At 38.9% G+C, this 12,844-nt stretch overlaps 1 protein-coding gene across 2 annotated transcripts in view; it reads left to right on the forward strand.

Moving 5' to 3' along the window:
* tango2 (transport and golgi organization 2 homolog (Drosophila)) overlaps positions 1–12,844 on the forward strand; it is a 33,078-nt gene that overhangs the window by 2,399 nt on the left and 17,835 nt on the right. For both annotated transcript variants that reach the window (XM_066689006.1, XM_066689007.1), the window contains exons 2-3: positions 4,746–4,874; positions 9,727–9,815. In XM_066689006.1, the coding sequence (XP_066545103.1) occupies positions 4,819–4,874; positions 9,727–9,815 (145 nt within the window). In that variant the 5' untranslated portion in view covers positions 4,746–4,818. The remainder of the gene's footprint in view (positions 1–4,745; positions 4,875–9,726; positions 9,816–12,844) is intronic.

Below are 12,844 nucleotides of genomic sequence, written 5' to 3' on the forward strand. Positions count from 1 at the left end.
ACCAACTCGGGGTAGTAGTAGTAGTAGTAGTAGTAGTAGTAGTAGAAAATAAATTAGAAGTAATATGCATAGGTGATAGTATGTGACCAGTGAGTAGGATAGTAGTATAAAAGCAGATATGTTAGTGTGTTCATGATAGTATATAAGTAGAAGTATATGTATGTTAGAAGCAGTGGTAAGTAACATTGTATTGCACTACACTGTATTATACAACGCTGCACTAGTACATTATTACAGTATATCACCATTATATAACACTACTGTAATACACTATAATATACACTCACCTAAAGGATTATTAGGAACACCATACTAATACTGTGTTTGACCCCTTTTTGCCTTCAGAACTGCCTTAATTCTACGTGGCATTGATTCAACAAGGTGCTGAAAGCATTCTTTAGAAATGTTGGCCCATATTGATAGGATAGCATCTTGCAGTTGATGGAGATTTGTGGGATGCACATCCAGGGCACGAAGCTCCCGTTCCACCACATCCCAAAGATGCTCTATTGGGTTGAGATCTGGTGACTGTGGGGGCCAGTTTAGTACAGTGAACTCATTGTCATGTTCAAGAAACCAATTTGAAATGATTCGACCTTTGTGACATGGTGCATTATCCTGCTGGAAGTAGCCATCAGAGGATGGGTACATGGTGGTCATAAAGGGATGGACATGGTCAGAAACAATGCTCAGGTAGGCCGTGGCATTTAAACGATGCCCAATTGGCACTAAGGGGCCTTAAGTGTGCCAAGAAAACATCCCCCACACCATTACACCACCACCACCAGCCTGCACAGTGGTAACAAGGCATGATGGTAGCCCATCCGCCTCAAGGTTGTACGTGTTGTGGCTTCACAAATGCTTTGCTGCATACCTCGGTTGTAACGAGTGGTTATTTCAGTCAAAGTTGCTCTTCTATCAGCTTGAATCAGTCGGCCCATTCTCCTCTGACCTCTAGCATCAACAAGACATTTTCGCCCACAGGACTGCCGCATACTGGATGTTTTTCCCTTTTCACACCATTTTTTGTAAACTCTAGAAATGGTTGTGCGTGAAAATCCCAGTAACTGAGCAGATTGTGAAATACTCAGACCGGCCCGTCTGGCACCAACAACCATGCCACGCTCAAAATTGCTTAAATCACCTTTCTTTCCCATTCAGACATTCAGTTTGGAGTTCAGGAGATTGTCTTGACCAGGACCACACCCCTAAATGCATTGAAGCAACTGCCATGTGATTGGTTGGTTAGATAATTGCATTAATGAGAAATTGAACAGGTGTTCCTAATAATCCTTTAGGTGAGTGTATTACACGTCTTAAACGTTTAAGCAAATTAATATGGATTTACAAACCTTTTTTAAACGTTCGTGGCACAAGGTAATTTAATTACTACTTCCCAGCCAGAGAATTGCTTGGAGTGGTAGTTATCCCCCATTTCAGAGAGATTGTGGACTGTTGTTTGTATTAGAAAACAAATTGAGTCTGTTTTTCTGCTCTCTCTCTTTCTTTTTATTTAATTTCTTGTTGTAAATAAATTGTACACTCTTTCCTAATTAAATAGTTTGGATAGTACAGTACTTTTAAACTGCTGACCCAGAGTGGAAGAGATTACAGAACTGTCTATTATGCACAGCATTCGACATTCTGGAATCCCATTGTAGAGGAGATGGAACACAGCTGGCTCGAATTGCTTTGCTCTTTGTAACAGGAAATGTAGGATTCTGAAATGCAAAGCTATTTATTTCAACTCATAACACTGAATCAGTTTTGACCTACACAATATTGCCATCGTTCCAGAGTAAATTTATGCCTGTGCTTTTTAATGCAGCCTTTTTATAAATATATATACAATTCTTTGGAGCTTCTTTCAAAAATATTTCTGCCACATTTTGTTCTATTATTATTATTATTATTATTATTAATAATAATAATAATAATAATTCCTTTAGCTGATGCCTTTATCCAAGACGAATTACAGATAATAAAACAAATTTTCAGTGTGTTATGGAAAATTATAAACTCACAGAAGCACATATGTTATGTAGCCTACACACTTTAATGTGTCCATATCTGTTAATGATATGCATATTCTGAAAGGTGTTTTATGTAAAATATAAAATAATATTTCTTACCATTGGCAACTGTTAACATTGTTTTATTAAAGTACTTTGTATATGTTTTGATGTGCTAAGACATTCTTTTTTATATTGCAAATTAAAACCTGTTTGATGCTTCTAAACATTTCTCTTTGACTTGACCTTGGGATATTATTCTGTAGGAAGGAATAAAAAAAAGTAAAAATCACTTAATGACCTAAGATTTATTAAAGCTTTTAAAGATGATTATTTTTAACTGTAACTGGTCCCAGAGCTGTTGTTGAACTGTAAGTTGTTAAAAACTCAGGAATGCAAGATGAAGGGAAGAGGCTCCTGAGGGAATTGAATTGCTTCTTTTTATCACCGTAAAGTAGCTCACTTCAGTGGGTGCTTTCATTTTTAATTTTGATTAAAAGAGACTAAGTGGATCACACTTTGATGTTGGAGGTCACTACTGATTGACTGCAGTAACAGGGTTGATCTCCGTGCTCCTGCTGGTGCTGAATGGGGCAGCTTGATGTTCAGAAAGCAGCTGACGAAAGACTTCCCATTATCTCGTGCAGCTGTGCCTCCGTCTATCCCTACATTATTCCTCTTTTTTGAGAAGCTTTTCTGTCACTGTCCTCTGTGTGCAGAATCGGATTTATCGCTGTCTTTCTCCCAGGTCTGTCAAAATCCTGGAAGACCACTTCAATTCCCCCCTTGTCTAGCACTTTGATCCATTTGTGTTTTTTGTGAGCTGCAGGCTTTTATTCAAAAACTGTACAGGTGAAGCGGAAAAGCAATATGTTTAATGTTGTTTTAAGTGAGTGTATCTGTCTTTGGCAGACGTAGTCAAGCTTGAAATGGCCGGGGCTGTGTGTTGCCTAAAATAAGAGCCTGCAGCTCATAGAGACTGAAATGGATCTAAGTGGGAGTCTTAACAGTTCTTCCTAATATGCCTGTATTAGACCATCCATAAGGTCCAATTTATTCTGCAATAACTCATTTCTGGGATGATGCCAGGCTCTCGGTAAGCTACAGCACTAGCAGCTCAATGTCTCTAATTGACTTGCTCCCTGCCATTTGTAAACTTTCTTTTATTGTTCTTAATAATGTCACGTCACCCATGTTGGTAGATATTCAAGGAAACTTTATTAATGTTGACAGACCACCACAATCTGTTTATCGGGCCCAGACAGCCTGAATTCACAAGATTGGTTTCTGGGCAATCAAATTCATTACTGAGCTTTTTCCTAACATATTTCAAGCCACGACTTCATAGTCCTCCACCTCTGGAACATTTTTGGAGACTCGGGCCTTGTACCTTAAAGAATAGCCCAAAAGAATCTTGTCGCAGTTTTCCTTTTTTTTTTTTTTTTTTAATCGCTGAGGCTTGATTTGAAACCAGCAGAATATTCTTTCTTATTGATACAATGTCTTTTCATAATGTCAGCACTTAAACATTAAATTTTATTACTGCTTGGAGAGCCTTTCTAAGACTAATTCTCCTTTACTTGACATTAGTGTTTGATTTAAAACCAGTGTCAAGCTGGCCATTGCATTAGCAGGGCCTGCCAGTTGTAATATTATTACAGAAGGCCCAGAGGACGAATGTACATTTCTTGGGATAGAAAGGAGAAAGTTCAAGGAAACATGCAAAGAATTTCTTCTTATTTTTTTTAATTTTTATTATGGGCCTCTTCAGATCCCTTTTTTTATAGTAATACACTTAACTGGATGGGTCTTCTCCAGGCTTAGCTGTCCTTCTGCATTGGCAACGGCTGATTTTCATATTAATTTTCCTAACACATGGTGCATGGTATAAACATGCCCACTTATTCCATACTCACAAATTGCAAACGTGCTCTTGTAATGTTCTGTGTACGTTTAGCAAAGCCTTGTTGCACTACTGGAAGACAGACGGAAATGATACACAAGCGTGTTTGATTAGCATATGCGAAGAGCGTGTCTTATTGAAGCAGTTCCTTTTTCTCTGTGTACTAGAAACAGATTAATCATTTAAACCCCGTGTCTGTTTTCCTTCCACTTGAGAAGCCACAGACTAAAACGCAAGCTGCACTTTATGTGGGAGAATTTATAAGCCCATGTTGTATCAAATAACTTTCACCAAAATTAAACCCATATTTTTTTCCCTCTTTGACAACCCTGGTACCGCTTTAATTTCCATGTCATTTAATTTTAAATTAAACCTTTAAACCTTGAAATGTTAAATGGCTATTTAATCAAATAAGGTTGTAATAGCTCCCTATCAGACCACTGGGTTTTTGATGGTTAATACCAGATGTGGTGTTAAACTATACCATACATCTACCCAGAAAATATATTGGTTTAATTTGGTCATTGCCACTGGGAGCAGGGAGATGCAGCTGCTGAAAATTTATAGTTTCTGACAAAACGCTGTGATCCATATGGGTCAGTTGTAATTCTTCCACATAAAAATCTGACCTGCTGCAGCGGAGTTTCTAAACGAGCTGCTGTGTGTGGCTCGACAGAGTGGCTGAGGGAGAGTGTCTGGCCTGTGGTGTCCAGCCACACTTGAATATCGGCCTGTGATCATTTCACCAGCAGGAGCTCTGCAGCCTGCAAGGCCCAGGGAGTTGAGTCTGCAGTAGTCATGGTGTCCTCACTTTCATCTCTCTCTTGCAGGCCCCTCCAGCATGACCTTGCAGTGACCTCAGTTCATTAAGAAGTATTGAAGCATCCCTCCCCTGAGACCCACATGTGTATCATCTTCTTCAAGTTCGACCCGCGCCCTGCATCCAAAAATGCATACAGGTAATTGTGCACTGTGATAAGAGATGTCTTCGTTGAGTAAGCTCTTTAAATGTAAACTGGACCTGGGGATCCCACTGTTAGGGGCTGCTTTTTCAACTGCCAGGTTAATTAATCTCTGCTTCCGGAACATCAGGAGACTAGTTGGGAGTGGAAGCAACTTGCATTGCATCTGACCTACCTGAATGGTCATGTTTTCAGCAGTGAACTTCTAGTTTATTGCTGCCAACTATCTGCGTGATAATAACTTTAAATTTAATTTAAACATTTAATTCTGAACTGTCTGTCTGTGCTAGTACAAGACAAACACACACACACACACACACACACACACACACACACACACACACACATACACACACACACACACACACACACACACACACACACAGATGTTTTAAAGCCATCCACACAAAGCACTCAACCTTTGGTCTGCAACAAAAGGTACAACAATGCACTTGTGATACGTTATGGTGTGAGCTCAGCTATAGCTGTAGGATCAAGTGTATTTGATGCAGAGTAGAAGCTACAATTTGCTTTTTGAATGGCTAGCAATTATCCTGAGAAAATCCCCCCCACCTTACTAGTGATTCATATGAGCTTTATAGAAATTTTAAAAAGCATGTATGCAGTACAAAAGTTTCCTCATCTTAAAAAAAAAAAACCTTTCATCAGACTAGATTCAGAGGGACCAGTTTTGTGTCAGATCTAATGGACAACCAAAGGCTTTAGAATCGTGGGCACAGAAAGTAAAAGGAACAGTGTTTCCAGCTCTCAATAGGCATATTCATGGGTTTTGTGTAAATAAGGCTTCAAACATTTCCTGTAGATTACAAGGTTAAGAGCCTCATTTAGTTAACCTTTCCCACAGTCAAAGCTGGTCTTTCTCAGAGAAAAATCTTGCGGGTCAGGCCTCTTTAGAAGAGGAAAAGTCAATGTTTCTGACTGTGCAATTTAAGGACCTGCCTTTTATAATCCCACGGATTGCATAAGCACTCCGACTGGCTTGGTTCCATAGCTACGATTCAAAGGGGGTATTGCTTTGTGTACAAGGCTGCAACCAAGATTGAAGAGTGTTGATATTTTTAAAAATTTTCCTTGCATCTGACAAACTCTGATGGATCAATCTTCTATATGTGCAAAACCAGTTTCATTTATTCAATGGGTAGAATAACTTGATTATATTTCTGTCACTGTTTCAAATACACTCTCACCTACAGCAGGATCTGAACAATTGCTGTATGACAAACAAACAAACCTGCACATCTTCAAGGATAAGGAGACATTTTGAACATTCTTTGACAGCCATTTCAGCTTCTCGATTAAACTTGTGCTCAGGGTTTTGCACTTGACATTGTGGCGAACAATATCCTGTAAAATGCTGAGATATTAAACTCATTAAAGCAATAGCTTTTGAAATCGGGTGTATTATCAGGTATGAAATGTCTTTGTTCCCACCGACAGCAAAGGGAACACAGCTGAAGTTCAAATGCAGGAGATTCCCTGCATCTCATTGTCAGATGAAAACGAGCATTATATTACCCTGGCTGAGCCAACTGTGCCTCTGTGGTTTAGTTTACATAATCTTTCTTTGCCTCGATCCACAGTGAAGAATAGCAAGATGCAGCTTATTCTTTATACTGACACACAGTACTGGGATAGGCTCTGAGGTCTAGTAATCAGATCTCTTCACTGCCTGAAGCTGTAGACTGGCAGATAATGATGCATCTGTGTTGAATCATTAGCACTTTTGTTTCTAGGAATGCATTGACTTCTTAGTGGTACATGTGATCGGAAATTGCTTTGTATCTATTAGCCTATGATACTTTGTGTTTGCCCTCTGTAGGTCAATTTGTTTTTGTTTTTAGTTTTGTTTTTGAAGCCCGTTTCTTAACAAGATAAATGGAAGCTGCATAGCGGGTCAGCTGCAGTGCGGGGATAAAGATATAACAAGTCATTATACTTAAAAGAATCACAAACTTACACCTTGTAGCACTGTGTTTGAGTACCTGGCTGTGTTTGGGAATTGTATAAGCTGCAGCTTCTGACTCCTGACCTAGTGGTGCAACATAAGCAGTTCAATTATCTTGCTCCTGGAGGAATGCTGTTCGAACGTGTGCGTTTATCTTGCTGAAGAGCTGTATTTTAAGAGCAATCCTTTTGGTTTTGGCCAAATGTGCAGTGAAAACTCACAAGTCCTGGGCTGGATGTTTTTCAAGCCAACATTAACACTAACATTTAACTACTACATTTTTGATTAACTTTGATCATAAAATGTAATTAACATCAACAGATTGGTAACCTACTGTTTTTTATTTTGAAAGGCAGTATATATTGTAATGACTGATTCATTGAGCTTATTGAAGGTCTGTGTTGAGTGCAAGAAAAAAAACCTATCCAATAAATGTTAAATAGGTGATGGCTTCCATTGCTTTGAAATTACTGATAATGCATGTAATTGGTGATAGCCATGATAGCTGTGGATTGTGAATGGCAGCAATGTGCCTTGCTTTGGGATCAATTCAGCTGGCCTTATTGATCTTTATTAATCTCACAAACCTGCTGAGGGCACACCTTTCCTCTGCAGCAGATTTAAATGTGCTAATTGCAAATCCTCAGCATTGCTGACTGTATGTTTCCTTCCTGCAAATGAGCTTCGACCTCCACCAAGAACCAAGCCTTCATGTCAGAAGTGGGGTGCATGGGTAAAAGATTGACAAGTGCTCGATGGGATGCAGCTGGTTTGAAAACAACATTTTGAGAAATATTCTGAACCTACCTTCAGTTGCACAGGGAAGTGTCAGTATAAACAGAACCACCTTTGCACTTAAAAAATCAAACCTGTGGGAACCTGTTTCTGCACAGTGTTCTTCTGCAAGCAGTTCACTAAAAAGGGCCGTCCTGCTGACCCAAATTGCACTTGATATGCTGACCAGAATCTCAGTGCTTCAAATGGGTGTTCCCCGGAGCATAGATGGCAACTACAGTGAGCACATTCTGTAACATCAGCACAGTCGTAAAATCAAAATTAGAATCGAGAGTTGGGAGTAATGGCGAGTGGGGAAAAAAAAAAAAAAAAAATCACAGACAGTTGCTTAACATTAATGTCAAGTCACTAAGTCACGCACCATTAACATACTAAATAAGCGACCAGTTGTGCAACGTTCGTAAAAGTCTCAGAACATTAATGTCAAACACAACATTAGTAACATCAGTGATAATGGCTTGGCTTACTGTAGTGTAATTTTCTGCAGAAAAATGTTTTAGCACTTAATTATTTGTGTATTTTTTTTTTGGTCTTTTTTTTTTTTTTTTTTTTTTTTTCTATAAAGCTTTTAAAATTGTTTGGATGGAAATGTCTTTTGATTAATGGTGGTTGATTTCAACAACAGGGCACGTGACAAAATGATTTTTCATTTCCTGAAAGTTTCTTCATGGTGACTGCTGCCGTCTTGCAAACCTGTGGTATTACTAAGTCATTTAAAAAGCTGATGTGTAACCATCAAAGAATATAAAGTCCCTCCCTAGGCAACAGAGGAGCAGCTAGGCAGCCCAGATTGAATGCCTGACTCTCTGCATTTTCTACTTCATCTTTTGCATACAACATAGGAAAAGGAAAGAACTAAAAAATAACAGCCTTGGCAAGCGAGCTGTATTCCTGTAAACATGTGAATTCTGCACAAGAGGGCGAGTGAAGTGCTGGGATTAGCTCAGTGATTTGCTTCACTAAAGCCACTGGCAGCTTGGATCAATTTTAAGTGATCAGCCTATTCATTATCATAATGAGAAAGCATAATTACAGAGCTTACTCCCCAGCAGTAGATGGATACTGTAATTGGCTGCATAAGAGTGCTGCTGCGTCCCCTAGCGAGGTGAGAATGGGGTAGGTCCTCCCCGTGAGAAATTACAACCTTGCTGAGGATGGCTCTATCAGTAGAGGAGGGAGAGAGGAGGCTTGAACTCCCCCCTGAGAAATGCCCCTTTCTCAGCCTGATTTAGTAGGAATATAGTCTCCATTTTATAGAATAGGCTATCATAGTATTTTCAGCAATGGAATATCGGCCAGGGTTCTGAATGGAGTGTCAGACTCTCTTTTCTGATTGTTTGGGGACAGACTACCAGTGTGTGAAACCTGGTAATATGTACTCCAACAACATGTCGAAGTATATTAATAATAATAATAATAATAATAATAAATAAAAAAACTGAAGGGATGTTTCATTCAACTGAAGGGTGCAGATTACCCTTGTAATCTATGCCCTGGAAAGGCTGGAAAGTGCAGCTGTTGGCGGGGAGGCAGGGATGCGCTTGAAGGCGCTGTGCGGAGTGTTTAAGACAAGCCGGATCTTTCCCTGCATCAGCACCACTCGGCTACTTCTGCTGCCTGGGGCTGAGGAGCATTGGCAGGGATGGAGCGCTCGGCAAATTATCGTTTGTTTGTTGTGCTCACAACCGCAGTGTGTGACCTATCCCTCAGCAATCTCGGCAGCACTGTACTACTTATTCCTTCTATTCGGCATAAAATACAGCATGCAAATTAACATGCGTGGGGGTTTTCTCTGTGCTGTGCTGCTTTGAAGTTTGAAAGCTGACTTTCTCCCCCACCCCCCCTTCCTGCAGGAATGATTGTTTAGACAACAGGGATACAAAAAATGTTACTAATAAAAAAATAAAAAAGAAGATGACTTAAGTCATGAAATGGAACTATATATGTATGCTTTACAACATCCCTGTTGGTTTCTAGTCATTCTTCACAGTTTTAAAGCTGTCACGGTGGGTGCTATCTTTATGAGTAATGCAGGAGGCAGTAAGAATGTATGTCTTTTTTTCCATGTTTTATTTCTGTTCCTTTCAGACTTATTTTGGCTGCCAATAGAGATGAGTTGTACAACAGGCCATCGAAGCTCGTGGATTTCTGGGGAAGCGGCAATGAGGTGCTCAGTGGTGAGTTGTGCACCTGATCTACATGCGTGTTCCATGATGTGACGAAAAACTAGCACACATGTACTTCCCCCACATGCAATCACGACTAGACATCTGACTCTGCGCTTTTGTCTGTCAACTGCTTGAAAATGCCTGCCTTTCCAGGCCTTTGATCCCTGTGTCAGCTAACCTTTCTTTTTCCTATTAAGAGAAAAAAAAAGCCTTTTAAAACGGAATGTTTGTTTATCAGAGCCCTACATTAAGCTCTTTATTTTTTGTGAAATCAGTGCTGGATATAATTGCTGGAGCCACACAGCCTTGCCCTGAGACTCTATGTGGCTTTTTAAAATACAGCCTTCTATTAATGGAGTTACACTGTGCTAGATAAAAGGCATGATTTTCCAACGCAATAGACATCTAGTAATACAGTGTCTCCTGCTGTACATTAATAGCATTGCTATTTAGTAGCTGTTGAACACTTTTGTTGTAACTCTTTGGCTCACTCTGCACAATGTGTCCGAATCTGCAGTGCTAAACCACAGTGATTTATTTTATTTATTTATGTATGTATGTATGTATGTATTTATTTTACTATGCTTTATAAATCTCTAGCCATAATCATATGCATCATGTATACATCACAAGTGAATTAGGCTATATGTGTGGGTCAGTTTACATGGTAATCCTCTTCATTTTGGGATTCTTTTAATCTATTGTATTCTGTTCTTTCTGAGTGCATAACCAGACTGTAAATCAATAGAATACATTAACAAGTTCTATTAAAGGGGCAACTTTGCATTCTGCCTGTATTTTAATAGAGTTTGCGTGCCATATATTAATGTTAACTTGCAAGCTGTGCACTAAAGAAAGCATTTTATTATCCAGCTATTAAAGTAATTTATATTCTGCAATGTAATAGTTCTGTGCCTAATCTAGTCTATGGTGTCCATTTCAGCAAATTGTAGTTTTTACATATTTGTAAAAGGTCAGTTGCTGTTATAAGTAATCACTCACTCGCCATATTTTTTAAATATCTTGTTTGTTATTAATAAACATTAATAAACATCAGAAGTATATCTGTGTTGTTTTTTTGACAAATGCTTTTAATCTAGCCTTGCCAGTTTAAATTAATTTTGTCATCTGGCTGTGCACAAATCTTTTTTTTTTTTTTTTTTGTATTTCTAAATAACAATTAGAATTGGCATGCCTATAAGCTTTGGGTTTACATTACTAAATGGGTAAGGGACATTTAAGGTTTCCATTTAAAAAAATGCCATAATTTGCAAGATCTACATCTTCACTTCCTCTCTGTTTCTGAACATGAATCAGATAATGTCTGCAGGTAATATGTGACCCCTGAAATAAATTCCCTCTAAATGACTGATTGTCTCACTCTGAGTCAGACTAAACACAGAAATCAATTGTCTTTACGCTCTCCACAGAGTGGCAACAATTGTTCTTCATCAGACTTCTTTTGTTTTTTTTCTTTTCCCCTAAATCAGAGTTTTGAGGTTCCAGGAGGAGGCTTTTCATTGATGGCAGAGTTTATTGGCAGTGGCAGAAATAAATTACTCCTGCTCTCCCTGCTGTCCAAGGGTACTTGGGTGGATCCTGATGTTTAGTGATTGAGTCAATTGTTACAGAGCTGCGTGAATGTGGGTTCACACACACAAACAGCACTTGCTTGTGCACATCAAGACCTGTAAAGCATCCTGGACACTTTACTTCCCAGAGCAGCTTTCAAGCCTAGCCTGCATTTACATCCGAGATCTGTGTTTTAACAGACGGATCTGTCAAAACCCCCTACATCCACGTTCTGTACTCCCCTAATTGATTTTCGCACGTTAAATTGATACTCTCAAGGACACATGACTCCAAAATGGTATACCCTTCATACATCAACCTTGTCATCTACTGTAAATGTAGATGAAGGTGCTACGGTCACGATAGCTGATTTCCAGAATGTGTGTGTGTCAAACATTGTCCTTTGTCTTGCACAAAATGTTTTTTAGCCGTCGCATTACCAGGCTGTAGACTGTAGTGCAGTAGATCTGTCTGTTCTCATGTCCTTTTGATTATTTCCGACATCAAAAACAATAATTATCAGTTACCAGTAGGCACCGTCAGCCATAATTTGCACATAGCTCTGACATTTTTATTTATTTTTTGACCATATATATATATTAAAAAAACAAAACAAAAAAAACACACCACCCAATAAACATGAGGGGAGAGCATTTGTTGATGGTCAGTGGTTTGTGCATTTGTGCAGTCAAGATTTGTTTCCCTTTCTCGTGGTGTGCAACCATGCACTAAAGTGTGAGCCCTCCGAAGCCAATAGAAATGCAGGAGAGGGTGGATTTACTGGAATTTATTTCAATCACTCTGAATCTTCAAAGGTTCTGCTGTCTTTGCCCAAGGGTGAATACAAAGCCCTTTTTCTACTGCAGCAAAGAGACTCTCTGATGTTTTCATTCTCGGACCAAATTTTATTCTTTTTTTTTATTTTTTTTTATTGTTTGACATCTGATGATCATGCATTAAGTAAATGTCATGAGAATGCCATTGCTTTTTCTGCAGTGCAAAACCCTTCATGATGCTTTTTTAAAAATATAACATGGTATAAGACTGTATACCATAGTACACAGTGTATGATGCACTTCAGGCAAATTCTTGAACTGCCTTTTTTTATGAAGGAAGTTAATCTATGCAGCAATGTTTTGATAGTGCTTTAGATTATTAAGTGCTTGCAGTACTACGGTCATACATCCATATCAATCAGAGTGTGCTGTGTGTCTGTGGTTCCCACTGTTTCATGTTAAAATTATAAAGGGGGAAATAAATGGTTCATAATACCTACAATAATGCCTCATTTCAATGGAAGCAAACTATAGAGCGCATCCTGTTATGTCTAGCAACTTATGTTTTGACCTTTTCAAATATTTTTTGAGCAAGGACAGACACAGAAAAATTGCTTCTTCAAAACTACTGACTCAGTCGACCTTTGAGAGCTGAAGATCACCTTGATTGCACTTTGTATCGGTTCTGAT

This window comes from Amia ocellicauda, chromosome 17 (genome assembly GCF_036373705.1).
Source record: "Amia ocellicauda isolate fAmiCal2 chromosome 17, fAmiCal2.hap1, whole genome shotgun sequence".
Lineage (NCBI taxonomy): Eukaryota > Metazoa > Chordata > Actinopteri > Amiiformes > Amiidae > Amia > Amia ocellicauda.